The 27,120-nt window shown below is 44.1% G+C and overlaps 3 protein-coding genes across 3 annotated transcripts; 1 reads left to right on the forward strand and 2 right to left on the reverse strand.

The window, feature by feature from the left end:
• The first annotated feature begins 610 nt into the window (after positions 1-610).
• On the forward strand, positions 611-18,046 carry cmtm4 (CKLF-like MARVEL transmembrane domain containing 4). Its single transcript, XM_049030783.1, has 4 exons — positions 611-1,552; positions 8,351-8,527; positions 12,640-12,738; positions 15,164-18,046. Exons 1-4 carry the CDS (start codon positions 1,367-1,369, stop codon positions 15,323-15,325), a joined length of 624 nt encoding a protein of 207 aa, XP_048886740.1. The 5' UTR covers positions 611-1,366; the 3' UTR covers positions 15,326-18,046.
• cmtm3 (CKLF-like MARVEL transmembrane domain containing 3) lies at positions 17,792-23,596 on the reverse strand. The gene is made up of 5 exons (XM_049030787.1): positions 23,308-23,596; positions 21,064-21,219; positions 20,865-20,960; positions 20,473-20,584; positions 17,792-19,329 (listed from the first exon to the last, which is right to left on the reverse strand). Exons 1-5 carry the CDS (start codon positions 23,419-23,421, stop codon positions 19,301-19,303), a joined length of 507 nt encoding a protein of 168 aa, XP_048886744.1. The 5' UTR covers positions 23,422-23,596; the 3' UTR covers positions 17,792-19,300.
• Positions 23,597-23,873: 277 nt separating this feature from the next.
• Positions 23,874-27,094, reverse strand: LOC125751662 (chemokine-like factor). The gene is made up of 4 exons (XM_049030789.1): positions 25,414-27,094; positions 25,024-25,179; positions 24,846-24,941; positions 23,874-24,281 (listed from the first exon to the last, which is right to left on the reverse strand). Exons 1-4 carry the CDS (start codon positions 25,471-25,473, stop codon positions 24,189-24,191), a joined length of 405 nt encoding a protein of 134 aa, XP_048886746.1. The 5' UTR covers positions 25,474-27,094; the 3' UTR covers positions 23,874-24,188.
• Positions 27,095-27,120: the final 26 nt, after the last annotated feature.

Raw genomic sequence — 27,120 nt, forward strand, 5'->3', positions numbered from 1 at the left:
TACTTGCAATCTTTTTTTTGCATCCATCCTCTCAATCAATTATGCTTGATTTGTTTCTGACCTAGTATAAATCCAGGTCTTGATTTAGATCCAGATGCAAATTTTAAGGATTAATTGTTTGAAAAAAAAAATCACTTGTTGGTCAGAGGGACTGGTCCTACCCCAAGAAATGTAAGTACCTCCTGGATGGAGTACACTGCTTCAGGGCAAGTTCTGTGCCAACAGAAAGGCAAAGCAAGTAGCCCTTCTTTGGCTTAGGAAATATTTGAAAAGCGCCGTCAATTTAAAATCTGCTTCAACTATTCTAATCTTTAGGGTGCACTAATATAAATATTTTAAGCAGTATTTCGCAAATTTATATCAAGCACTTGAATTATAAGTTTTGTATAGCAATACATTTTTCTACAATGAATTGTACACGTTAGGACCAGTTCACTGGAACCTTGTGTTTTTAAATGTTATGCGAACATCTTGGTATACAGAAAACTGTATACATCAGCAATATACGAAAAGGGTCCTGTTATTTATTTATTGTATTGAGTGCGAGTGTCGGCGTCAGTTACGGAGGTGAGCCGAGGGGGAGGGGGAGGTACCTGAGTGACGACGCGTCACACCTGTGTATCACGTCACATCTATGTTGGAAAGCAGACGTGTCTTCGCAGTCCGCTGCCGGGGTCGCGCTGAGGGGCTGCCGGACCTGAAGAGTTTCCTCTCGGCGGGCGAGAACCAGCGATTCTACCGTATCCGAATCAACAAGGAACCGGGACTTCAAAACCAGGATTGGTTGGGTTCATCTGAGCAGTACGCCATCCCTTTGCTTCCCTGGAACGCTTTGTAGCGCTGTTGGATAACACTTTTTATTCGTTTTTTTTGCTCCCGTATTTGCACGTAATTTTGCAGGGCGGAGACGAACGATTGTAAGAAAATCATAGCCATTTATATTCTAGGCTTGAACGGCAGAAGTGAGCGGCCAAGCTGAAACACAAAATGCCGTGTATGCGGAGGATTTAAAAAACTTTTTTTATATACCGAAAGGAAAAGTAATGGATCTCATCCTGCACAATATTCGGTGAGAAAGGGCTGTGCGTAGACTCATCAACTGCAAGCTAGAAGTAATGTTCCACTTTTTAAAACCCCACGTGCATCCAGTTGTTTTTGTAAGAAGTACAAAAAATTATTTATGCTGAAAGACATTTACAGCACAGCGCCGACGTGGACCCTAACCTGATCAGCTTGGCTGCATTGTTTCGGGTCCGTTTGCCGTAACTTGAACGCTGGTTGAAAATATAATACACGTATAGAATCCGGACTGTCTTGGTTAGTCTGTCGGCGTGTCGTCCTGGTAGCATAGACGTCGCTGGAGATCATGAGGAATACCGATGAGGCGGATGGGTTTGATGGCGAGGCCTCAAACACTTCTATGATTTCGGGGGCGAGTAGCCCCTACCAGCCCACCACGGAGCCCGTGCGCCCACGGAATGTCCTGGGAGGCATCAGGTGTGACAACGAGTATCTGCGGTCAAACTTCGGCGTTTTGAAAATCATTGAAGTGGTGAGTTAAACGGCGGTGCTGCTCATGGAAAGAAAAGTACCGCGCCCGTTGAAGTGTTAAGATGTTTCATGTCGTGCACGATACATGGAAAATTTTCTGTGTTAACATTATGATTCCTGCTTGGAAAGTTGGCCGTAATGGGACTGTTCACTGATACCTTTATTATATGATCTTTACATCCAAACAGCATGTAGACAGCCGCTGTGATTTTATATATACGTTTTTGCATGATTTCAATAAGAAATTCAGAAAATGTTGCAAATAGTGTAAGAAATACACCACCGAGATGTTTTGGAACTTAAGTTCAGCTTCTTATTACACACCTTAAACATGTGTTTTGGGCGGAGGAGCAAAAATAATGCCTCGTCTTTAATACAGTCTTTAACAAAATCATTGAAAAGTACACTAAGGTTTGGGAACGATGAAGCCACTGAGTTACTGCATGTTTAATATGTAGCGAGGACTTTTCGAACATTGTTTATACATCTCTATTACAGTATTGTGGTATTACTTTTTGGCTTCAAAATACAATAGTTTCCCATGAAGGGGTGGTTATCACTGTCGCCTAACACCTCTGAGACCTGGGTACCCGCTCCAGCTCCGTGTGTGGAGTTTGCATGTTCTCCCCGTGTCATTGTGGGATTTCCTCTGGGTTTCCCACCCCCCCCCCCCCCACAGTCCAAAAGCATGCTGAGGTGAATTGGAGTTGCCAAATTGTCCTGAGGTGTGAGTGTATCCTGCAATGGGTTGGTACCTCATCCTGGGTTCTCCTGCTTTCCATCCACAGTCTCTAGGATAGGCTCTGGACCCTCCGTGACTCTGAATAGGAGAAGCGGTTACAGAAAATGGATGGATGGAATTTAGCATGAATGATTTATTTGTAAAACTAGGCAGTAGGTCCCGATCGTTGCAGTGCACTGCCAATTTACCTGATGTGAATATGCAAATTAGCATGCGGAGCTGGTATCTCCAGCATAGGCCTATTATCGACTTGTGTAACAGAAATGCTGCCTTTGCTCGCAAGTCCACCCCCTTAAATACGTAGCGTAGAGATAAGTCGCGGTGCAGTGAAACGTAAAGGGCTCTCTGGGGAGAAATGGCCGATGCGCAGCCCTTAGTACACTGGCCCATTGCCTGCTTTCTGTGGCTTAGCCAGCGTGACCTCATTCTGTCCCATAGCTGTGCAGTTGAATGTGAAACTTTCCCCCGTTTAATAGATAGGATCTGACATCAGAATGCCATTTACTGCGTGCTGCAGCTGGGACTGGATAAATCTGAGGAATGCAACTTTTTTAGGGGAATATTGAGTGTGTCCTGTCAGGTTTGCTTTTATATCTCGGCTGTGGACTTTCACTCCCTTGGTTGACACAATCTGATTTTTTATTTTTTTTTGGGAAGCAATTGCAGCCCACAGGACTGGAATGATTCTCAATCTGTGGCCAAGTTATGTGTAATGTTAAATTGTCTAAGTCATATTTCGGGGTGAGATGGTTGTGAGACACAGCAGCCCTGTTATAAGGTGAACATCTTATTTTTCATTCTGATTAACTTTGCAAAGCATTTTCCCCTTCAGTATGTCTCATTTTCAATTAACTTTTACCAGTGAGTTGTACTTAATGTACTTGGATAAATAGAGATGCTATTATCTACAACATAACAACTTTGTTGCTATCGAATATCATTTTCATGCAGGGTGGTGTATGCATACACAATCGTGAGAAGACTGCACTGAGTAGTTTCTGTGTGGATTTCAGGTCTTCACCTACACCAGATGTTTTAACCAGATGTCCACGAAAAGAGGGAAATGACTCCCAGTGCACAGCCTCTACTGGGACCAGCTGTAGGGGAAGCAGCTTTGAGTGGTTTCTCTGTCATGGCTTGATGGAGCTTCTGAATGTCGATATTTTCTTTTTTTTTTTTTTTTTAGACAAATAAGAAAATGTGCTACACAATGCAAAAACAGGAGAAGCAAGGAAGTCGTTAAGTAAAACAAGTGGTTGGAAATGCCGCCAAGTAGAATAACCTGAAAGCCAGACCTAGACGGCACGCCCGCTGAGAGGTTGTCTGCCGATCCGTAAATTGCCATCGAGACGGCCCCATGTGAGCTTGTTTTCCAAGCCATATGGTGCTTTTCCTCTACAGCAGGACTCTAGGGTTTGGTGGAAACGTGATGGAAATGAGCCAGTAATACTGACAGTTACCGACGCGACCCTGAACAAAGGATATCTGATAGCATCACTACATCGATCGACTCGCTAATGTATTTTATGGAAAGCAGAACCCATGTGACCTCATGTGTCCAGTATCTTGCTCGGGGGAAGTAGATGAACCCCCCGACAAACGCCTGCAGCTGGCAGGTTCCCCAGGGTGGGAATGAAGAAGTCCATGTTCAGTCTCTGTTGGCTTTAGCCGCAAGCTTGGGAGAAGATGTGGAACGACTGTTATTGCCCTGCCTAGGAGGTGTATAAGCTGTAAGGACCTGATGTAGTTCAGTGTGCTTGGACGCGACATGGACTGTGAAGTCATTGTCTATTTTAACTATGACATCACACCATGAAACAGTAGTCTACAGCTTCAGTGATATCTTTTCATATTCTTCTGCGTTTTCTGGCATGTAGGAAACTCGCCCATTCCGGTATTTCCTCGGTTGAAATATGAAATCACCCCATGAATGTGTCCCTCTGATGTAATAGTGGTGTGAAAGGTTTAGCTGATTGTCACCATGCCCACCAGCTTGCATATTTGCTTAGAAAAAGTTTCCAGGGATACTATCACGGGGTAAATATTTCTGCTGAATGAACAAAAAGCCGGGCGCTGTTCCTAAACACGTAAAACGAACTCCTCGTAATGTCTGTGAATGAGACCTCTAGGAGATCTATGGCCTGCTTGCAGTCCATGTTGCAATTACCTCGACAGCCAATTGCTGAGCTCCTCCAGTCCAGGTACCTAATCGCTCTGCTCTCTGCCACTGCACTGGGGACCCTGGTAGTTTGTTTGCACTGTGACACTCTGGGTGAGCATTAATCGTCTGTACCAGCATAGAGTGCATATTTTTTCTTCTTCTGCCATGACTGGTTCAAATGGGACTCTTGAGGTCGGTGGGTGATATGAATTGGATCTGACCAGGTAGAATCTGTGGCTGATTTATTTGTGGAACGTCCTTCTGAGTTTAGCCGTGTTCAGCGGTATATTGTTCAAACTCTGTGGAGTACCTGAACGTTGTTGATCAGCAGCAGGTGGAGTTACTGGGCAGTTAATACATCATCTTGTTGCCCATACCTTGTGTGTCAGAGCTCTGACCCGCAGTTAAAGTTTAGTGTTGGCATGGTAACTGTGTTAATGTTCTGTGCCCGCATGACCTCTTAACCAACCATTGCATGTGATGTTTTGCATTGTGCTATTTTACATCCATGATGCATAATAATGGTTTTACCATTCTTCCCTGGGATCCAAAGAGAGGTGTACTGTTCTCCATGAAGGTGTTCTAAATAGGAAGAGTCTGCTGGTGTCCATGTGTAGGGACTTGGGGCCAATGTGTGGCTCGTAGGATTATAGCGCTGATTCTGTGATCAGAAGGTCTCCAGTTTCAGTTGCTCGGTTGGCAAAGTGATTTCAACTTTTGAGCCCTTGATCACAGCCTTTAATTCTCCACTGCTTTGGCAACTGGCCTACCTTGCTTTCTTAAGCTAAGCAATATTTAAAATGTCTTTTAATGTAAATGTGAGCCTTTACGCTCCAAACACACCACTCCCAAAGAAGGGAGGAAACTGTTCAGTTTTCATCAGCTTGACTTGGTCAGAGTAGAAATACAGGATGGACAGGATCTCCTGTTGTGCTCTTTGCCTTGTTTGATGATCTGTGTGCCGTGAGATGCAGGTAGGAGCTTTGTACACGCAGACCATTGCCGTGTGAATTTGTAGGGATGGGTTGTAGTTGGGCTGCACACAACTTTTTGTTGTCAGAAGGTTTAAACTCTTGATCTATAACGGTCTCCGTATTTGGTGGCTTTTCTAGCCAGGCGTCGGACCACCTGGTTCCAATAATTGCCTCCATAGAAGCTTTAGTGAACAAAGATCCAGCAGGTGGAGCTCAGTCTTCCCAGAATTCCCTGTGGGCTATTTACATGAAACCTGATCCACGTGGGCAGAAGTGTGGGGGTAGAGTGCACATGGAGGAGACTGTGCCCAGCGTCATTTTGTACAGGTTGGTCCAGCATGCTCGCTGGCACTCTGGGATAAACCGCGGCAGCCTGCGATAGATAAGGGGCCGTGGTGCCAAGAAACTCGGGTGCAAGAGACGTGACAGACATGGCTAGGCTGTAATTCCCACAAATGTGTCCCCTGGAAGTAGTCTGAATAAATATCTGCAGAACACACAATTACTCTGCTGTGATGGCTCCATTATCCCATGTGTCATGCTGGCTGAGAATCGCATGAGAATGGATAGGTGAAGTGTGAGGGAAGGCGCCTGGCAAGAACAGAGCAGCTTCTGGTTATAGACTTGGCTTTTTGTGTACTAGGGATGTCATTGAAAATTAATTGTCACATAAATTGTAATTAAGTTAAATAGTTCTTTTGTTTGTTTTTAAGAATATTTTACTCTCCTGATTGACTATCCATGACCTGAGGGGGAACAATTGAAATGACACTGAGAAACATTCAAATTTTAAGTTCTTTAAGAGGATTAAAGAAAAATGGCCCACTCTCTACTGAGCTCTGCTTTTTAGAGTATTTACTTTGGTGCTATCAGACGTTCTGGCTCGTAACGGTAAGTGGCCTCTATCATTTCAAGGTCATTAAGGGAGAAACGTACATATGGTGCTTGTCCACTGGCATACAGGAAACCAGGCCGTACCGTGAAGAGACTAGTTCTCAAACTCGGTCCTCGGGCCCCACTGCCCTGCTTGTTTTCCTGCTATCCCTGCCCCACACACATGTCCCAGCTGTATTTTAGCTTCTGATTGTCTTAACACAACCAATCCAGGTAATCAGCAGTGTGTGGGGCAGGGATAGCTGGAAAACAGGCAGGGCAGTGGGGCCTGAGGACCGAGTTTGAGAACCATTGGACTAGTTACAGTGCGGTTCCAGCTCACTTTGGTTTTCCACTGCAGAAGGGTTGGCTCAGTATAGGCGTGGCTGGGTTGGAGAGCAACGGTGGTCTGTCTTGTCCCTGTGCATTTTGACCAATCAGATGGTGGTGACGCAACGAGCTGAGCTCGCTTTAGTCACGTTAGCAGGGCTTTGTCATTGCGGGTACAAGTTGGGTACGGTTCACGCATTTTACAATAGATAACCGTCAATTTGCAGTACAGGCCGGTTACAGCTCGATTCTTGGTGGCAGTGGAAAAATGCCAAAAGATACAGGTGCCACAGATAAGGGAGGTGTTTCCAGGGCTGCCGTTGATGTAAAAGGTGTGTTGAATTTGCATTGTAAAGTGGCTTGGGTCATACCAGTGTGGAGGGGTGTGAGTTCACTGTTGTGACCGCCCGTAATAATGATCTGCACACTCACTCAGTAATAACTTTATTTTTAAATGTCCTGCATAGTTAGAATAGTTCCTTCTCAGTTAAATACAGAGCTGTTTCCTGTGGTTAAATAATGCCTGTGAGCATCATTAAGTCACAAAAAATCTTTTAAAGCAAGATGGAGGAATGAGACTCAATGGCTTGTGATACTTGCCAGATTGGATGCCGTCCCCCCTCTGTCTTGCTCCAGTTGGAAAACGTGGCAACCACCTCGCGGGGGCCACAAGGGTGGTTCTGCTGCCACATAGCTGTCAGTGCCCCCTTCCCCGCCTCCGTTAGGTCCAGTGTTTTACACTGATTCAATATCACAGAGCTCGTTAATTTAATTTAAACGCCTTCTGGGGCGGGCCCAGTCCTCCCAGCTGTTTTTGGCGTCGGAATTCAGATCCTGTCTGGGCCGGCCGTGGTGGAAAAGGCCCTGGAATCCCTTCTGTGGTGGCGGGTTCTGGTCGGCTCTGAACCAGCCTGACCCGGCAGGGGCTAGCTGCCTCTCCGTCTAGAATAGCACCTAAATGACGTAGTGACTTCACATTCTGTGGTCCTGGGATGTGAAGCTTTTTAAATTCAGTGTGGTCCGTTTTCTCCTCGGTTGACCGTTTGCTGTAGCTGTATGATTTTGCTGGATCAAATTCTTCAGCTTTTTCTTTAAACTGCACTCTACTGTCCAGTTAATGTCTCAGCTTTTGTGTCGGTCCCCCGTCGGCTACCTGCTCTGTGTAACTCTGCTGTTCGTTTCTTGCTGTTCCCACATCTGCACACCCAGATGTGTGTGTTTTAAAAAAAACGTTGCTTGCCTCTGCTAGGCAAAGAAAGCAGAAACCTGGTGTACATCCTGCTTTCCCTGGATGACCATGCTGCCCCAGGATCTGATGTTTACATATATTAATTTAGCAGACATTTTAGTATATAAAAGTGAGGATCAGAGAGCGTGGTCAGACAGTCCATGGAGTAATCGGGGTTAAGGGCCTTGCTCAAAGGCTTAACAGTCATGGGGTTTGAACCAGCAACCTTCTGATCACACCCACAGAGTCCTAGCCTGTAGAGCCACACACCAGTTGGGATGAAAGTGCTTTTGTCTGCATATGGAAGCTTCCTATTGTACTGTATATTCAGTTAAGGTGTTAGTCACCAAGAAAATTGGGAATAGGTTAATTTACCTTAATGGACAAATGAGACTAGTGTTGAAACTTTCAGCTTTGTACCGTCTCATGTCTGTCTGTTTTATATGATACTGGTGTAAATGCGTTTGCTGATGAAACCTGTCCTCCTCCAGGTCCTCGCTCTCATTTCCTTCATCTGCATAGAGACCATCATGATGTGCCTACCTTGTGGGGGGGTCTACTTTTTCGAGTTTGTCAGCTGCAGTGCCTTTGTGGTCACTGGTGTCCTCCTCCTGCTCTTCAGCCTCAACCTGCACACCAAGGTGGCCCACATCAACTGGAACCTCACGGTTTGTACTCCCGGACACTCCGTTTAGTCGCATGTGACCTTTATGTCACCCTGCTGTACATATCCTCCATCACTGTCCCGGTTACCTACATGATGACCACAGCTTGTCTTCCCTGCCAATATATGGATATGAACACACTGCTTTTACTTTACTTTATATTTTCCCTGCTACATAGAAAACAAGTATGTATTTTTGTATCCATAGTCTAAGTTTATGCCCATAATCTGTGGGAATCTACCAATAGTCTCCCCATATTTAATGTCTACTCATAGACAGAGGTCTGTGACTTTGTTGTAATCGTACTAGTGCTTTTCCTCTCAGATCGCCAAGATAGAGATGACTTTGGGATATAAATAAAGGTATAAATAAAGGTCAGCTCCCAGGCTCTCGGGATTTCGGAGTATTGCCAAAAGGCTGTGATGCTTCCATCAACACTTAACCCCAAGATCTCCAGCATGTGGCACGAAGCCATCAAATTCAATGGAAAAAGGCGTGAGGGACCATGATGTCTCCGTTTCACCACAAGCAAATTTCCTGTGGATGGGAAAAAAAAGCTTAGATTTGCACTCTGTAGGAATAATGTATTTCTTGCCTAGTTTCTATCACAGTTTGTCCAAAGATCAAGCGTGTATTTATCCCTAGGGAATCCCTTGGATTCCTTTCAGCCTTACTGTGGGTCTGACTGCTCTATGGTCCATGAAAACAGCAGATTCAGCATTCGGGAACAAGCTAGGAATTGTATTGAATTGTGGTTTTATTGTGTCAGTGCAGTAACTGGGACCAGTGGAAAAATCATTTTTCCCCTTAGACGTGCATGACCTTGGTTTCATATAGCTAGCAGTTTCACCGCATACGTCTGGGCACATGTTTCACTCTCATATTTGACACTCCGCAGAACTTGATGCATTTCTTTCTGGTTGTTCTTGAGCTAATGTACTTATAGTCCAGTCTGGTTTGATCATCTTCTGCTGTATTTATTCTGGATTCTTCTGCATTTTAAGCTACTGGAGGGAAGTTTTCATGTTATGACTATCTGGTTGTTTCTCTGCTCATGCTTTTATTCTGTTAAATCTTTAATTTCAGGATTATGGGCCAAAATAAATCCTCTTCTTTATGTATCTGTCAGTCTGATCTTATAGTGAGGAAACTCGCTATTCACTGCTGTCACATGCCTTCAGAAATGCCAGTTGAACTGGCATAATCCAGATAATCTGTATCATACACTAACTCTTGCAGATAGTGTGTCTATGTCAGAGCTGTAGGATGGGACATGGTGCTGAATTAGCTTTCTCTGTACTCTTTGTACTAATTGCAACCATATCCCTGTAAATCATTAAACTGACCCATGGTTGCGTGTTAGACACACTGCATTTTACCTGGCCTTGCGGGTGTCAGTGAGGGCTTCCACTGCATTTTGCTAGTTGACAAAACGGCAGCTCCGGTCTGTGCGATTTTGATTGTGAGAGTCTGAAGCGGAGACGGTTTAGTATAAATAGTGCCAAACAGCATGAATTTAATCACGAAGGCTGACTCTGAGAATAAACGAAAGAGCCAAAAATAACCACCGAGCTGGATCCTCAAGACTGTATTGGTGGAAGGTTTCCAAAGTTCTTTAAGGAAGAAAATAAGGAGTAAAAGCCTGCTGAAGCTGATCTTCAGGAGCGCCTACGGGCCTTGGAAGGTACCGCCATTCCACAGTCGGTGGCACCAACAGGCGGTGCGGAGGGGAGCCATGGCCCATAGTACAAAGAATGCTGCTGTAGCGAACTACGAGAGAATGGCGAGAATGACAACTGCTGTGTGACTTTTTACTTGGGCTTCCCGTTTATTCAAGAATGACCTTGCGGCACGTTTCTTCATACACAGTTGTGAGAACTAACCATGGTACTTGCATTCCCTGAGCATTTGCGATTTTAAATTTCCCCAAATTGGCAGAGTCTCAGTCTTCACCTGCACTGCGCATGTTTCTGCAGAAGGGTGTAAGGAGTGTGTCCTGTGTGATGGGGTAGAGGGCGTAACCAGCTTCCCTGCAGTTGATTTGCATCTTTATTAGCTGTGTTAAGCTGCGTTAAGATCCTCCCTTTTGACTTGTTTTTCCTGACCGAACATAAATAGAACAATGATAAGCCTATTCTTATGGCATAACTCATAAAGAAGCGAAGGATTTGAACACCATTTTGTTCCAAAATGCGTAATTAGGTTGGGAAGGTATATTGTACTTGTATAAAGTCATACATAAAATATAGTAGATGTAGACACTATAATTTTAAGCAATTTGTGTTTAATGACGAGTAAAAATATTGACGTTAAAGCTATTGCTGGATTTCTAAAAGCTTCAGATTTCTAGAATGGTTCCAATTTTAGCTTCCTTTTGCCTTAATATTAGCATGTATTGCAGCTTGTAATCTGCAGGAACGTATGTATGACAGTGTTGCTGCTGAAGGGCAGGGACTGCACCATGTGGGCCTAGGGTTGGTGGACTGACCTTCTGGGCTCATCATGAGGGGAATCGTGCGCTTGGTGCAGAAGTATGGAGTGTTTCTTCTTCAGGTCCTCAGTGAGACTCCTCACAGGTCTCAGTGTGAGGAACTGTAGCACCGTGGGGTGTGGCTCAGCTGGTTGGGGCGCGGTGCCTGTCATCAGAAGGTTGTCGGATCAGATCAGCGATCAAGATCCTTAACCTCGTGGCGCTCCAGGAACCGGCTGGCCCCGTTTTCTCAAAAACTTTTGTTGCTTTGGATGAAAACATCTGCTAAATACTAAAAAGGTTATATAAATATTTGACTGAAGATCAAATTGAATTTAATTTTTGGATCTTGTGTCTGTTTTTGCTTGTCATTGTTAGTGCACTTACTGTGGCGTCTGAGAGCAACACGATTTCAGTCTGAAATGTTTCCCCAGCATAGCTTCCCATGGAATGAAGTTTTTAGAAATGTTCTGTCCCTTTGCAACTAAGTGAACAAATGAACAGAACTGGAGGCGAATGGCCGGGCACTGCAAGGTCCTGTTCAATATGTTTGTTAAAAATAAAAAATAATTCATGTGGACAGACGCACACCCAGTGTCGCCAGGTCTACGTCACTGAGCCTTGATCCCCGGCGGTGCAGCCGTCATGTGAGCCAGTCGGTACCGTGATGCGGGTCATGGGTCAAGTCACATGCTGGGTGGTGGGTCACTCACTGCCAGGCTTCCCATTGGGAAGGGCGGCTCCGGATTAAACCGCCTTTGCGACCTGCTAGCGTTTCCTTTCCTCGCGGCCTGATGGTATTTTTCTCCTCGTGCAGCGGGTCTGGGTCCGTTAACCTTGTGCTGCTTTCCTGTCAGATGCTCTGCTGTCGCTGGTTAGTTGTGAGGGAGATACCGTGTCCCGCGTATGTCCTGAACGGGTCGTACTCACTTCCTAAAGAATTAAGAACGAAACACTGAGAGTCTATAGGCCTGAGTAGGGGTTTGAGGTGGCGCAGGGTGGGCGGAGAGGGGAAAATGTCGTCCCGTGTTTGTGATATTATGTAAGCAGCATAGGGTTCAAACCAGCAGGACCTCCAGCCCCCTGAGCTGCTTGTAAAGCTTTATTGTCCCCCCCCCGGAGTTTAAAGTCCAGATGTAATTAAATTTTAGTGGCATTAAGTGGAGGCTGAGAATAAAGAAGGCTGTTGCCAGGCTGGTTGCTCCCTGCTGCAGTAATTATCACTGTGAGTTATGGGCATGTTTCCTTTCTCGAGTCCCTCTGTCAGTCTGGAGAGTCCATCCTGACCTCTGTGCCTCACATCGCTCCTTTGCTATCCTGTCTGCTCTTTACATCATGCTTCTCTCTCCTCCTCCTCCTCCCCCCCCCCCCCCCCCCCACACACACACATCACCTCCCAGAGAACCTGCCACGGTTGAAGCATCTCATTAGTTTTGTGCTGGGAGCCTCAGTAAAGCCCTGCAGTCATTCCATGTAATTATGAGCTATGAGTACTGTCTAATATCTGATGTCCAATGCATGACATGATGCCTTCCAGTGGATTTCCTCCACACATACTCAGCAGACGCCTGATTGCTCTAGGAAATGTAGGTTAAACAGCCGGGTCCATTCGGCCGTTCCTCAGCCTGCCTGTGTCTCCCTGCAGGATCTACTCAACACTGGCATCAGCACATTCTCCTTCTTCCTGGCCTCCCTGGTTCTGGTCGCGCTGAATCACAACATCGGAGCGGAGATCGCAGCAGGGGTGAGTGTCGCTGAGTGGCGAATGGCTGGGCACTGCATTAGTAGCAGCAAGGTCCTGTGCAAGTGCAAGTTTAACCACCTCCATTAAGAATATAGCAACGGTCACCTCCAAGTTTGAAGTCTCTTCTACTTCTGTGTTCTTGCTGGCCTGATGTGGTTTGCCTGGCTTGGGATCCGGGAGCTGTGGCCTGTCTCCACTCAGGAGGCAGCTTCAGAGCTGTAAGAAGCTCTTTGATGTGGTTTGTCTGTGAGGGGGGTGGACACCAGGGGGCAGGCAGGAACACGCCCCTGTCCGCTGACCCCTCTCAGAAGGGGACACAGACATTGACCGCAGAGGAAATATTTGTGACTGAAACTACTCCTACAATCATTGCAAAATGGGCCATACAATTTATTACAAAATTAGGCACTAGAATTTTGTGGCTATATATTTTATTGCCCATTCAGGTGCTGTTTGTGCCCATCTTCAGCTACAATTTTCTTAATAGTTCATAAAGCAACGATTTAAAACGCATCATTTTAAGCATCCATCATAAAGTATGAAACAGGCCGCCTTTCAGTAACATCTGCTGCCCCCTTTTGTTTGGAAATGGATGCTGCAGACCGACAGAATTTATTGCCCAATAATTGCGGTTCTTTCACGTTACCTGTCTAACTTGGCTGACCTCAGTCCTCCTGTATTTACACTGTAACCCTGGCCCATGTGTAACAGACCGTGTTAAAATGCCACTGTTTACCGTCTCAGGAGAAAGTCCCAAACCGCACAGGTATGTCCTTTGTCGGTTACGTGCCTAATAGCACGATGCAGGTGCCTCGTGTCCCTGCTCCGTTTCTTTGGGAGAGGGGGGGGGCGACTCTTCACGCCTCGCTGCCCGCCCAGCTCAGGTTCCTGATACGCTGGATTCGTGTGATCTGTTTCATCCTCTGTGCCACCTGCAGATCTTAATACTTAATAACCTCTCATTATCATTTGTTCTTGTTTTATCATTATAATCACTTAAGGTACTTAGGTGTGTGGTTCTTTGGGTTGGGACTTGCGCGTGTGATCAGAAGGTCACCGGGTCAAATCCCAGGGTCAGCAGAGGGGTGTCAGTGAATACATTTACAAGCACGCTAACAAAATCGAGTTATTGTGTTAGCCCGACTAAAACCGGACTTTTAAAGTGCATTTAAACACGTTAGTCTGACTGAAATCGTACTAAATTGAATTTCTCCTCCTAAGTCACCCAGATAATTGGGAATCGATTTCCTCCTGCGTGTATGCACTCAGTTGGATTCAGACTGGCCTAAGCGCTCTGCGCATGTTCCACAGTCCCTTGACCCCCAGGGTTTGACCCGGAAGTAACAGAAGCAGCTGGTACACAGAAGCTTGGAGCGTAGCGGAGGACTGGACTATATGTGATATTAGTACAGTGCATGTTATGCACATTCAGTTCTTACATATGGATACGCATCTGCCAATTAAATTAATATTGTAGTACTTAGATGATGCTTTCACTGATTGTACATTTATTGAGCTGGATATGGATTGGATATTTATCCTATAAAATACCTTACTGCTACTTCAACAGGTCACATAGGTGGCAAAACCTTTACTGGGCTACACTAAAATATATATTGAATACTGGCCTAGCTAATAAGCTGTTTTTATGCTGTGTTCCCACCCCCCCGCCCCAGCTGTGCGTTTGCACTGATCCAAAATGTCGGGCCCAGCTCTCATTAACTGGGAGTATCAGTGCTGGGGGTGACCGATGTCCTTCACGCTGTGTGAGCATGGCTTGAGGGGGACATGCAGCAGGTCTGCATATTTCAGTTGCTTTGAGATGCATGTGCCAGCAGCAGGAATAACCAGTCTGGTTCCGCACTGGTGCCCATTTACACTGAGAGCTGTTAGCATAAGCCATTATCATGAGGCAAGTGGGACAGACGCTGCCTGGCAAAGGGATTTCCGTTTCACCCTTTACCATCTCAGATTTTCAATAGAATAATAGTAGAAAGATACTGAATTCCTCCCATTCAAAATCTCGACTATAGTTTCCGTTAGTTTTTCATGCCCAAGCTGATCTTCCATTCGACTTCCTGTTCCTCTAGTAACTCAAATTCCCCTTCATCTCAGCCACTGCATGTGGATATAGGGAATTAATTAGCTAAATAATAAGAAGCTAGGTCCTGACTGGGAAGAAGCTTTTATGAGTCTGGCCTGTCCAGCGTACAGAATACGATGGTCCTCCGCAGCTACATTGGTGAGTAATTATTTACTTGCTGGAGTGGATTACCTGACAGCTGCAATTCGTCTGGTTCCCGGCTGATTTTATCGTGTTGCCTAATTTTCCGCTTCCTCATCACGGGGTCTCGTATCACCCAGCTTTGATGTTGATGTTACTCAATCTAAGCTAAACTTTTCCTTCGTGTTCTATCCATCACAGATATTTGGCTTCCTGGCTACGGCGGTCTACGCCTTCAACACAGTCTTGGCGTTGAGGCGGCTGCGGCAAGGGGGGCGGCCGAGTGCGGGGCAGACGGGTGATTACACACGGGCCCGCACCACGTCCCGCGGGGAGGTGGAGTCACGACCCGAGCTGCACTGAGCGTCCGAATCGCAGCCATGGAGCCGGCCGCACTGGGGAGACCCCCACGTCTGACCTGTTCTCCCCGGGCCCTCGAAGTTGGGGTTGAAACTTGACCCCATTTTAGGGATTCATCTTCCAAGACCCACCTTGGCCTCTCCGCACCAGTAGCAGGTTGGCTCTGTGAATCTTAAGTCAGTTTCACATGGATGAAGGGATATTTCTTCGTGAGACGGCTTATCACTACGCGACGTCTTTAACCTACTCGAATACAGATCGTTTGCTTTACAGTGGAACCCAGCTATTTGACGGCACTAAGCCTAAGGATTAAAGACCATTTTCTAATCATAAATCCAATCCAAGGGTTACAAAGTGCTTCTCCAGACAAAGTAGGTTTCATCTGGGCTGCTGTTATTTCTGGTCTGTAGTAAGTGTGCCTGAAGGAGCTCCTGTGCAGACCTTGGCTGATGTTTATCAGAGTTGTTTCTGGGTCCATGAGCACATTCCCAGTTAGCATTCTCATTTATAGCATTTTAAAATGCTAACGTGAAATTCGGTAAAGGACAATCCACAGCTAACATCAAATGAAGTGAGTCTTTCTTATGTATGAAATGCAAACATGCGTCATGAGTAACTGGGTCGATACCATGCAGGATAAGAGGAATGAAACTGGATAAATCGGCAGCCACGGCCTGATTCTGTCTTTCAGGAGGCCGTGGTAGCGTGACCCTATTTGCCTACAAGTGAAAATGCTACTCGAGATGTATAATTCGCATTATGGGTTTAACACATCTACTGTTTAAGGGTCAATCCTCTGAAGGAGTTCACTTACCAACACCTTTACATTGTCTGTATGCAGCATAAAGATACCTGTTAAACTGCAGAGGTCACTCTCACTATATACACACATAACGTAACATATTTACAGTGCCCTGACAAAAAACGGAAATGGGTGTTTTTGTAGCTAATGTGGTTTTAACGAGACATCGTTATCTCTGGACCCCACATCCTGATAAAGCCTCCAGGGTAGCTTTTAGAGAAATTGCAATGTCTCTCATCTCGATCTCATCTTTTTAGAAGTGTGTAGAACTAGCAAAGTGTTCCTCTGCCACGTGAATCACAATAGTAGGACACGATTCCAGTCTTGGATGCTGGTACGGGGCTGTGGGAAGAATATTTGGGAAAGGTTTCCATGCCCACATGCCAGAGGTATTCTTACTGGATTAAGGGACTTGGGAAGTAGGGAGAGGTTTCTGATTGGTGGGTTTGGTGTCTCCTGTTGCTGTGCTTGGGCCTAGTTGCCATGTATGGAGAATTGTGGGAAGTCAAGCATCAGTAAAGGCCTTATTCATGGAGCGATCCAGCGTCACAACTGGGGAATGTGATGAGCTGGTCCCGCCTGTCCTGTCTCTCAGCCTAAACCCCAGCCGACACAGACGTGGTTCTCCACGGCACACGAGGGCTATGTTGTGTAACAATCTGTTTTTAAATGCTTACTGTGAAATCAAGCTTGTAGATATGAGGTGGGGTGGGTGTCTGTGTTTTATGATGGTAAGGAAGGCTGTTATGAGAGTGGGGAAGCATGACCAACCGTGGTGTTTTAAGATTGTTTCCGAATGTTCCCCCTACAATTCTATTTATACACGTACGTTAATTATTTGTGTGTGATTTTATAAAGCTGGAGGATATGTCTTTATATTGGCTGAATGATTTAACAAGTAGCTGATCTAAACCACTTGTTTATGTGCGTTTGATGGCGCCCTGATGGAAGATGTGTGTCCATTACAAATCGGTGCCTTTGGTTATGGAACCAGCACAGGTGAGACGCGACCAGCCCTATTTATAGCTTAACTTATTGATATGGCGTGCAGTGTCTCTAAAACTGTGTGCTAATTAGTTTGCGAGTAGACTTGGACTACACTCCTTTGAATTAAATCGCGTGCGGGATGCAGTATGTGCTGCAAAAGTTACCGCAGTGAGTCGAAACACTCGCAACGCTCATTTTTACTAGGGTATCTCTGAACTGCCGGTTGTAATCTTTTATTTTTGAATCACGCCACTTCCACCTCCTCTAAATGAACTGATCCTGATCTCCGTTATTGCCACCATTTAACGAATAAGCAAATATTCCAGATGGCACCGGTTGTCACCTTCGTTGTTGTGGCGACAGGGACAGTAGTTTAGAAACTGCTTGTATGGATGATTTACTCTAGCAGTACAGTGATGTCTCTTACTAACAGTTTGCATTAAACTTTTTTTTTTCTTCATTCAGTAATTTTGCTTACACTACCCTCAGACCCACCCCTCATTTGTCCTACAATATTTCAGGCTGAATACATGGCTGTACAAACAATCTCTGCTGAAATATCACTGACGTGTACCACTAACTTTCAAGACAAAGTCTAACAAAATGACTTATCAAGGTGAAGTATTAGCAGTGTAATGTAAAATTTATTTATGTAACTTTACAAACATCACAGTACCTAATTTCTCTTTTTTTTTACTTCCGGCCATGCATTGATGTTTGACGTGCTGTTTATTTAACGTGATGTTTATTCTACTAGCTCGCAATATCGCTTAACATGTATTCTGTCCATTCTGCTTTAATTTATTTTAACGAGTGTCCTCTATTAAAATCATTAATTTTTTTATATGCATTCCCAATTGTATTTGTATAATTCAGTGTAAATTTATCAGTGCTAATAAGTAGGCTTACAACTGAATAAATTGTTCTGCTTCTTGCGTCGATCTCTGCTGTTGATGTGGTGTGTGACTGTTGTTCGACACACAACCCGGTTGTTGATGTAAACATCAGGTGTTTATTGCTTGTGTCTGAACATTCGTGTCCAGCAGGATGAGCTGTTGGCTGCAGCTGTCATTTGCGTTGACAGAATGCAGCCTTCCCTCTTGCGCACAATCTGCGCTGCTGGTCAGTCTGCATCCCACTACGATCCCAGGGGCGCCAAATGCAGTTCAGCTGGGTGAACCATCCAAAGGTCCCGAAAGACTAAATATGCTCCCACGTATATTTGCAATGAAATTCAAGGTAATTACTTCACACTGGGCTTCGGAAATACAGAATCATGTCAGAATGCAGTCTTTGGAAATCTACTGCATAGAATAACAGCTGTCAGTGGTCTTTCCCCAAGTGGCAAGAAAGGTGAATGCTTCTGCGTAATTTCTGGCCAGTGAAAAGTGCAACCCAATCCATTTCATGTGAATGTAAAGCATGATTATTTTACAGCTGAGGCTGTTAGGAATTTTCATTTAAAAAAAAAAAAGAATGATTGTGAGAGGCAGGAGTATGCATAGTAAGACATGTCTGGAAACAGAACAGAATGCGTTCAAAAATGCGAATCAAGACCACACAGAGAGAGAGTTTTGTAACGCAAAGCTAAAGATTCGACTGAAATGTCAGACTGAAATCTTCTGCTTCCACTGTGGAAAAACATAAAATCTTTATGTGATGAAAAGCCTTCTTTATGCAGTTAGTTGAAAATGCTGAGTTTCATTGAACCCATCACTGGGAAACATTCGGAATGTATTCAGTGACATCCACGTGTGGCCATTTGCATATGCCTTCACATACGCAGTGAATGGCTGACTTGCTGGTTTCACGGTTGGGTTCAAAGGCTTCACACAGGTATGTAAAGGTTAGTGTTATGTGCCTCGGGCCCAGCCCTCTGACAGCTGCGTGTAAAATGATCGTACTGGAAGCAAACTTGTTCAGTATGAACTGAATACTGCAAATTGTTCACAGCATGAAAGGAAGTGCAAAAAGGGGAGAAAAGCAAGTAAACATAAAAATCCCTAGATAAGTGTCTTAGGAAAAAACACACGTAAACTCTTTATCTGATATGGTTCGGGGTTTGAAAGGCCAGTGGTTAGAAGGCTCAAGTTTGTGTTTGTTCTTTAAGCCGGATGAGGAAATTCCTAAAATCAAAGGATGTAGACGTCTCATGGCTTCTCTCCCATCGACTACTTCAGCGCTCAGTCTCAGTCTGAATCGGAGTCAGAGTCGTTTGCTGTGAAACGAAAACCAAAATGTCCTGAAGTACGCGCATATCGACGAAGGAAGTGGAGCTTGGCTTACAGTAAAACATCTGCCTTCTCCACCCACCGCTTGCTAAAAAACAGCATCATTTTTGGGTGGTTCACAGAACCAGAAATCCTTTACAGCTTCAACTGAATATGAGACCCGGGAGGCTGATGCATGACCTTAAGAAACCAAATCAACCCTGGCAATGATGCACAGAACTTATGTGCATATGATGTATCCTTTTATAGGAGTGGGGCATTGTAAATTATGCCTGATCCACCTCATTTTCTTCAATTTGCCTAATGTGACACAGTCCTAGCATTGCAGAAACCATGAAATTACAAGGGCCATGTGCTTAGAACATAACTTTTCCCTTGCTAGAACACATGGTGGGCAAACTCTGAAGCTCACGAAGTGGATGACATCTATGCAAAACCATGTTCTCCAACTGCAAGTCTAAGGTCATTATCGGGTTTTATTCTCACACATGGCTTGGAATTCACTGAATTCCCTCTCAATCCTGCCATACAGACACATTACGGTGCTTCTCAGGCCCGGCACTTGTGTCCCTCGGGGCAAAGACTGACATCAGGTGACTGCACTCTGACTACTTGACGAGAGCTATTTTGGATGCATTATTCGGAAGGGGAGCTTGGAAACAGGAAACATATGGCCAAAAATCATTTGTGTCTATCAGCAGCAAGTTCAAGCTGCAGATGGTATTGATGTAATACCCAGCGAACTTGAGTAAACTTTCTAAAATGAATAAATGAAAAAAAAACAGCATAAGTGACTATAACATGTCACTAAACTGCTCTCATTAATGTTTTTACAGGTATATTTTGGTCACCCAACATATATGGTTATTTCCCCCTAGTCCAAAAACATGCAGCTAGGTGAATTGCTGTATCTAAATTCCCTGTACCATGTGACTGTGTGTGAGCATGTGCATGCAGGTAGCATGCAGGGATCTGCATGCCTGTACCATGTGACTGCATGTGAGCGTGTGTGCTGACATTCCACCTAAGGTGTTCCCATGCCATGTGCCATTATGGGAAAGTTACGGAAAATGGATGTGTATGTCCATTGTGATGTTTGCATGGTAGGAAGCCAAGCAGAAAGAGGTTACCTGCTTGTGGTTCCTCATCGGGTGCTCTGCCTTGCTTAAGGAAGGTGGCCAGGTCATTGAAGATGAAATAGAAATCTAAGGCGAAAATAATGGTGGCTATGAACCCAAAAACCTGTGAAGAGAGAGGCCTTTGATGGTGAGTATGGCATGAAAAGAGCCATGGAATGATGTAAGATGAGAGAAGGCTGGCCTGGAGTGGGGGAGGGGGGGCACACCATTGTAAACTTAATCTGTAACATAATACACATGGGCAATGCCTATGGCATGAGGTAACTTGAAGGTTATGAAGGTGTCTTAGGTTAAACCTCACGGAAGCACATTGTGGTTCACCTCACGCCTTAAACTGACATGCTAAAACGGGGAGATCCCCAAGGTCAACAGGTCATACCCACCCCAGCTGCGCTGGAGGCCCCACCCGAGTACTTGGAGACTGAAATTATGGAGATGATGAAGTAGATGATGGAGGCAGTAACGCAACGCAGGAAATCCTAAAAAGTGGAAAATGCAGCAGTGGCCGTCAAAATCATGCAAGTCCTGTGTACCAGTGGAGTGGGGGATGGCAGATGGGGTGGGCTTGGTATGGACACTTACCACCAGAGGCCAGTAGAAGTCCTTGAACCGCTCATTGAACTTGGTGGAGTAAGCGAAATAGAAGAAGATGGCCATGAGGAACTCGACGAGGGGGGCCGTCATGAATACTGCCGCTGAGGATGCCACGAAGCACACGAAGGTGATGAAGGTAAGTACCTGGCGTGGGAGTGAGCATGGTCAGTGTTGGATGTGGGATGCCTATCTTTGGGAGAAACTAGCAAAGGAGCAGTTTCATTTCATTTTAATCTAGAAGTGTCTGTTTAAGCCTCGACACTCGGTGTGAGGTGTGGCGGTATTAGTATGACGTGGCGGTATGAATGGCAGTCCCCAGGAAAATAGCAAAATGGTACCGGCGCTGGGCCACGGGCTGAAATTGCCCTTAAATTTTCGCTTTCGTCGTATGCCAGATATCTCTCTCTGCAGAGCTATCGTGGCTGATGACTTCCTGTCTGCAGCTACCTCGCAGCAGGTGAACTACGCACACACCTCTCCTTCCAACGAGTGTTTGGGGGTCGTTGCATTCTTCTCTGCAAAGCCTTGCGCAATGGGAAGACAGTGTGTCTGACATAATGAAATGCACATTTACTGAGTCTCCAGGTGGCATGCCGGCGGTCTGCATGCTCCAAAAACCCAGAACTTCAAACTTTTGCTCTGCTTGGATGCTGCAGCCTACATCCTCTTGCTAAATGATTTCACACTTGAAAGGGGCATGTTTTAATTGAGCTGACGCTGTCATGTTCAAGCTGATCAGGTCACCACATACAGACCTTTCTGGAAGTCCCCAGTACAGCAAACAGCCAGCCTTTTGTTCTCACTTTAACTTTGGAGACAATGTGATAAAACTATCGGAAGTCCCTGTAAAACATTTCTCGCTTGCAGTGTATGCAGATTCTGCAGGGTATGATTTACATCTTTGTGATTTCAAGACCATCATGCCTTGGGTTTTGTATGTTTTCAGGTCCCCTTTTTACCAATGACCTCTGATGATACTGTACTGAAATACGCATAGCCTAAGATATTAGGATCACACTGGACGCTGGAAAGGAAAAACGTTGTCGATGGTCGTGATGAATATATTTCTTTCATGTTTGGCCAAAGTCAGAGAAGATACTGATGCATCTTGTAAAAATGAAGGACTGTAACAATAAAATTCTAAAAACTACATACTTGACACTTGTGACAAGCACAATGTGGGGGGGGGGGGGGGGGGCATTTTCAACAGTTGAACTATCACATCAGGCACAGTTGACTTGACCTACTCATTGGTTTAGACAACATCCAGTGACTTGTGTCAAACATTACTGAATTAAAACATATACAATGACTGACAGATAGAACCTGTGCCCAAGGGCATAGGGTTAAGTGTGGATGGGGGGGGGACATGCCCCTACCAACGTTGTATGACAACCATACAAAAGACAACCATCTTTGAAGTTTAGGGCTGATTTGGTCCCAAAAAACTAGTGAATCAAAATGGCACACACACTGGTCATTCTGCGGAGAGGAAGATGGTCAGGGTGTACAGGAACACCCCGCCCCCCCCCATGTTTAAGCAGTCATGTGACAACACTATGAATGACATGGAGAGATGTTATGCGTTTTCACAGATATGCTCCCTTAAAAGCAATGTTTCCTGTTGTCGAGTCCAATAAACGCGTTTCGCTCGGAAAATTGTCTCTTATGAGCTATATAAATAGGTATAACATTATTAATTTTATGTTAACTAAATGACTAAATAAATGTGAATGGGATGTGCTCTCCACACATTCCAGGTTTACGTTCAATGTATGCTATGTAACTTAATCTAATTATATGGCACAGTAGCTCGTTTTACTGATATATTATTACTATGTCCTTACAACTATATTAGTAAAAGAATAGTAATATATTTGCTATTTCCGTCATTGACAAAATCTGATGACAAACGTAAAGGCAGCCTCTTTGAACACTACCAGTTTTTATTAACGCCGCCGATACTGCCAAAACATTTTAAGCATGATTCTAACATAAGAACCACATTTGGAAATGAGGATTAATTAGACTTATTTATGCTGTACATGTTTCTATATTTATGCAGCAAAGCCTCGCTTCATTCCGTTTCTGTTACTTTTTTACTAAAAAGTTAAGTCCCTTCTTGAAACCTGAAACCTCTGCAATACTCGTAGCATCTGAAATATGCAAAAGAAAGGAAATCCCCACAACATCTTGATATGAGGATAGGAATATGCAGGAAAGTATATCTACCACTTCAGCAGCGAGAAGTTTCCCTTTTCGCGAAGCAATGAAATCCTTGTTCAGAAGGAGACCCAGAGCACCGGGCTGCTGCCGATCGCTGGCAGGATCTGCCATGTCCCCCATCGCAGGGATAACGCTTTGCTTTATTCAAAGGTTTTATGTGCCTTTTAGATTGTCCACGGCACTGGAAATTAACTTTTGTGAACTTAAACTCAGCCTGGCTTTTTCGGAGTGGAAACGGAAATAATCACACATGCGGAAACGGACCGTATCCAACAAAGGGGCAGCATCAGAACAGTTAAACGAGAAGGATGTGTCCAGGCAGGGACGAGCCCAGAGATTGTATTTTCACTTTTTATGTAGCATTTTTTTTGTCTTTTAGAAGAAGTCTTGGTTCCGGGCTTTAATATTTGAAATCGCCGAGTTTAAACGTATAAGCAACCACAATATTCTTTATACAAGAACACTTTTGCACTATCGTTTTACTGCATAGCTAATAGGCCTATTAAATAAAAGGACAAAAGAAACTTTCTTAACTTTTCTGGTTATGTACACACACACGTCACACAAGTTAATACTTTAGGAGCAATTTATTAGTAGTATCAAATGTGAATTTTATTAACAATCGATATCATTATTATTGTTATTTATAATAATAATAATAATAATAATAATAATAAAACGTAATACCGTATTGCAATGTGAACTGCCCCTCCCCATAAAGATCCGTGATTCATGTGTAATGTCGTATAGTATTTAGAAATGCTGTTTATCGCTACTTTCATTGTCATATTACTTTTTTACATTATGCCAATATGATCCATACGCGTGGTTTATCGTTCTTTTTGTGGGTGTAATTAAAGATAGGCAGAGTTCATGCTTCGTTGTCTTTAATTTACGGTATTTGTGGCCTTGTTGAAGATCTTCCTGAAAAGAAGGATGCCGTCCACACTCCAAAGGCAAGCCGACATCGTCAAAAAAATCTGTGAATGCATAGAAAGAGAAATGGGAGGACAACGTTCTGCCATCGTCCAACAACTTGTCAAGTAAAGAGCTGTGGGGTGATTTGGAGCCTGTCCTAGGCATAATAGGGCAGTGCAGCAAAATGCAGTGTCACAGGAGGCCTGGAACCTGGTACAATCAGCATAAGACACAAGGCAGGGATACAGCCAGGACTGGATGCCTTTCCGTCACAGGACACATATTACGGGCAATTTAAATATTCCAATTAATACAAGGGCACCCACTGGGCGACGGTTTCACCTGGTTTACCATTTTTATATTGCTCGAAGCACAGTTCTACCTACTGAATATATAAATGCGTATTGGTGCTGCTGTATCTCAAATTTCCAGCAGAAGTCGCTGTCCTACAATTCTGAAAAGGAAACCTACGTTTTATGCGCCCAGGCCGCAATTTAATCATTAGAATAAGATGATATTGTGTAATAACTGTGATTGCTACAGTAGATAAAAGCACTGGGTAAGCGTTTAAGTACTGAGCACTGATGAGCACGTCTAAGAAAATGAATAACGTACGATGAACTTACCCCTCCAATCAAAGTACCTTTAGTTGAATAAGTGACGACAGCTACAAGACTTAAGATGAAGATGAAGACGGCTGCAACAAGTGAGTTGGCAACATCCTGAAAAATGGATGGCAAACTCGCTATTAAATACAGTTTTGTAAATAAAGTTATGCAACAAAATAAAAAATGTAATTCTTACCATTAGAGGCCAGCATAAGTAAGTGAACCTCTTGTTGAACTTTAATAAGTAGAGCAGAAGAAACGCCAGCGTGATGCAGAACTCAATTCCGGCGGCGGCCATGTACGGCCTCTCCGCAGCCACCGCGAAAGACAGAAACGCTACGAAGGTGGCCAGCTGAAGGAAGACGACTGCTGTTCATACCGGGACACTGCGGGAAGCTTATTTGCTTTACTTGTCTGTGTAGTGTACAGTTTAGTGTATGTTTTTATGTTAATTGTAGTTAACCATACGCATAATTTCTGAATACAATTTAGAAATCTTAAGTGTTTTGTATTTGCTGTCTTTTCAGAGCAGAATGACTTGAGCAACTGCAACGGCAAAAAGAATATTAGCAACGAAAGGTCTTACCATCTCTACAATTTTCAGGCTACCTCTCAGAGTTTTAAGAAACTTAGTATCGACTTCCATAATGGCTCATAACCATGTTAATTTTGCCTAGAAATATGAAGACTCTGAGCTGCTTGTACTTCCTCATCTTACCATTTCCTTTAACCGGAAATTTCAAAAGTAAAAATATCTGTAGTGTAACGCGATGAATTCAGGAGTGTGTTACAACTTCAGTGTCAAGATGGAAAATAAGTGAACAGGATTACCTGCAACACATTGCCGAGTATTTGAAAATGAATTAAATACTGTAAGGAGCCGCCCACTGGCCCAGCCACAGAATCCAGTTGGACGGCCAAAGGTTTTGAATTATTATTATGAGCACAGAGAGTTACTTGCCCTGTTAGACAAAAGCTAATTGAATCTCACTCCAAGATATTTAGTTTAAGGATTGCTTTAGAATGTTCAATGATATCCAGATCATTTAGACTGTTCTTAGTATTTCAAGGCTTCCTACTCTTATTAAACTTGTTCAGTCTAGATTGTAATGTTGCACAAGATTTACTTATAGCCGATGAAGAGATGCACACAGACACAATGTGTAACCAGCTTGGTCTTGTCCTGGGACTGCAGGGTGGCTTCAAGCAAACCATGTCAGCTTGGTTGGTCAGTTCAGCTCGATGACTGGGTTTAACTGAATGATTCACCTCAGGGGATGAGCTTATCGATGGACTGTGCAGGAAGACCAGTCGCCCAGTTATCGTGATCATTGCACTCCAAGTACCGTAGTGCCCAAATTATTATGCGACATATCAGTAAAATAATCATTTAGTTCTTAGTTTCTCAGTGCAAGATGCAAGTTTTTTTTCCATATCTTTTTAAAATAACTGGTATCAGTCTCAGGTAGGTTTGTTAATTAGCTTAGCTGATCAGGCATAAAGCTGTATTTTGGTGCAGAAATCCATGATGACTAATTAATTAAACATTTAAATTAATTTTTATTCATTAATGAATGCTGTGCTACGCTGGATAGTTCAGTTAGATGGAGTTCTGGATGGTTGGTAAATGGCCATCCTGTCCCAACAAGACTGACGTCAGAAGGAGGTAGCAGAGTGATGTCTTGGGCTGCAATATGGGAGTGAAATGGTAGGTCCCATATAGGTCCCTCAGCATGTCAAAATGACCTTTACAAGAGTTCCTAACTGACCATTTCCTCCCATGGTACAAACAGAAGAATCGCTTTCTGAAATTAAAGTATTTCAATGCCCAATTCACCACTCCATGCTATAAAAAACACCCTCAACTCCTTGGTTGCTATGGGCATAAAAGGAGAATAAAGTCATAGTGTGGCCATCAATACTTCCTGGTGCCAGACTGGTCTGTAGATCTATGGCGGTCTGTAGAATCTCTGGAAGATAAATGGCGATGAGATTATGGCAAACAAACCCACTACAGTTACCCAACTGTGGAAGAAACTGGAAGACAAGTGGAACAAAATCAAGTCAATGAAGTGGGAGAAAGTGAATATATCCCATGCGCACTGATGTGTCAAGCACTGAAAGCAAGAAGGCATGTGATCAAAATCAGAGGACTGTTAAAACTTCTGGTAACACTTTACTTAAAGCTGTCATCTATAATGCATTATACATGCCTTCATAATGCATTATAATGATCAGGATATAAAGATGCTTTGTACCGCATTATGAAGGTATTTATGCATTATGATGACTG

Source organism: Brienomyrus brachyistius, chromosome 11 (genome assembly GCF_023856365.1).
Source record: "Brienomyrus brachyistius isolate T26 chromosome 11, BBRACH_0.4, whole genome shotgun sequence".
Taxonomy (NCBI): Eukaryota; Metazoa; Chordata; class Actinopteri; order Osteoglossiformes; family Mormyridae; genus Brienomyrus; species Brienomyrus brachyistius.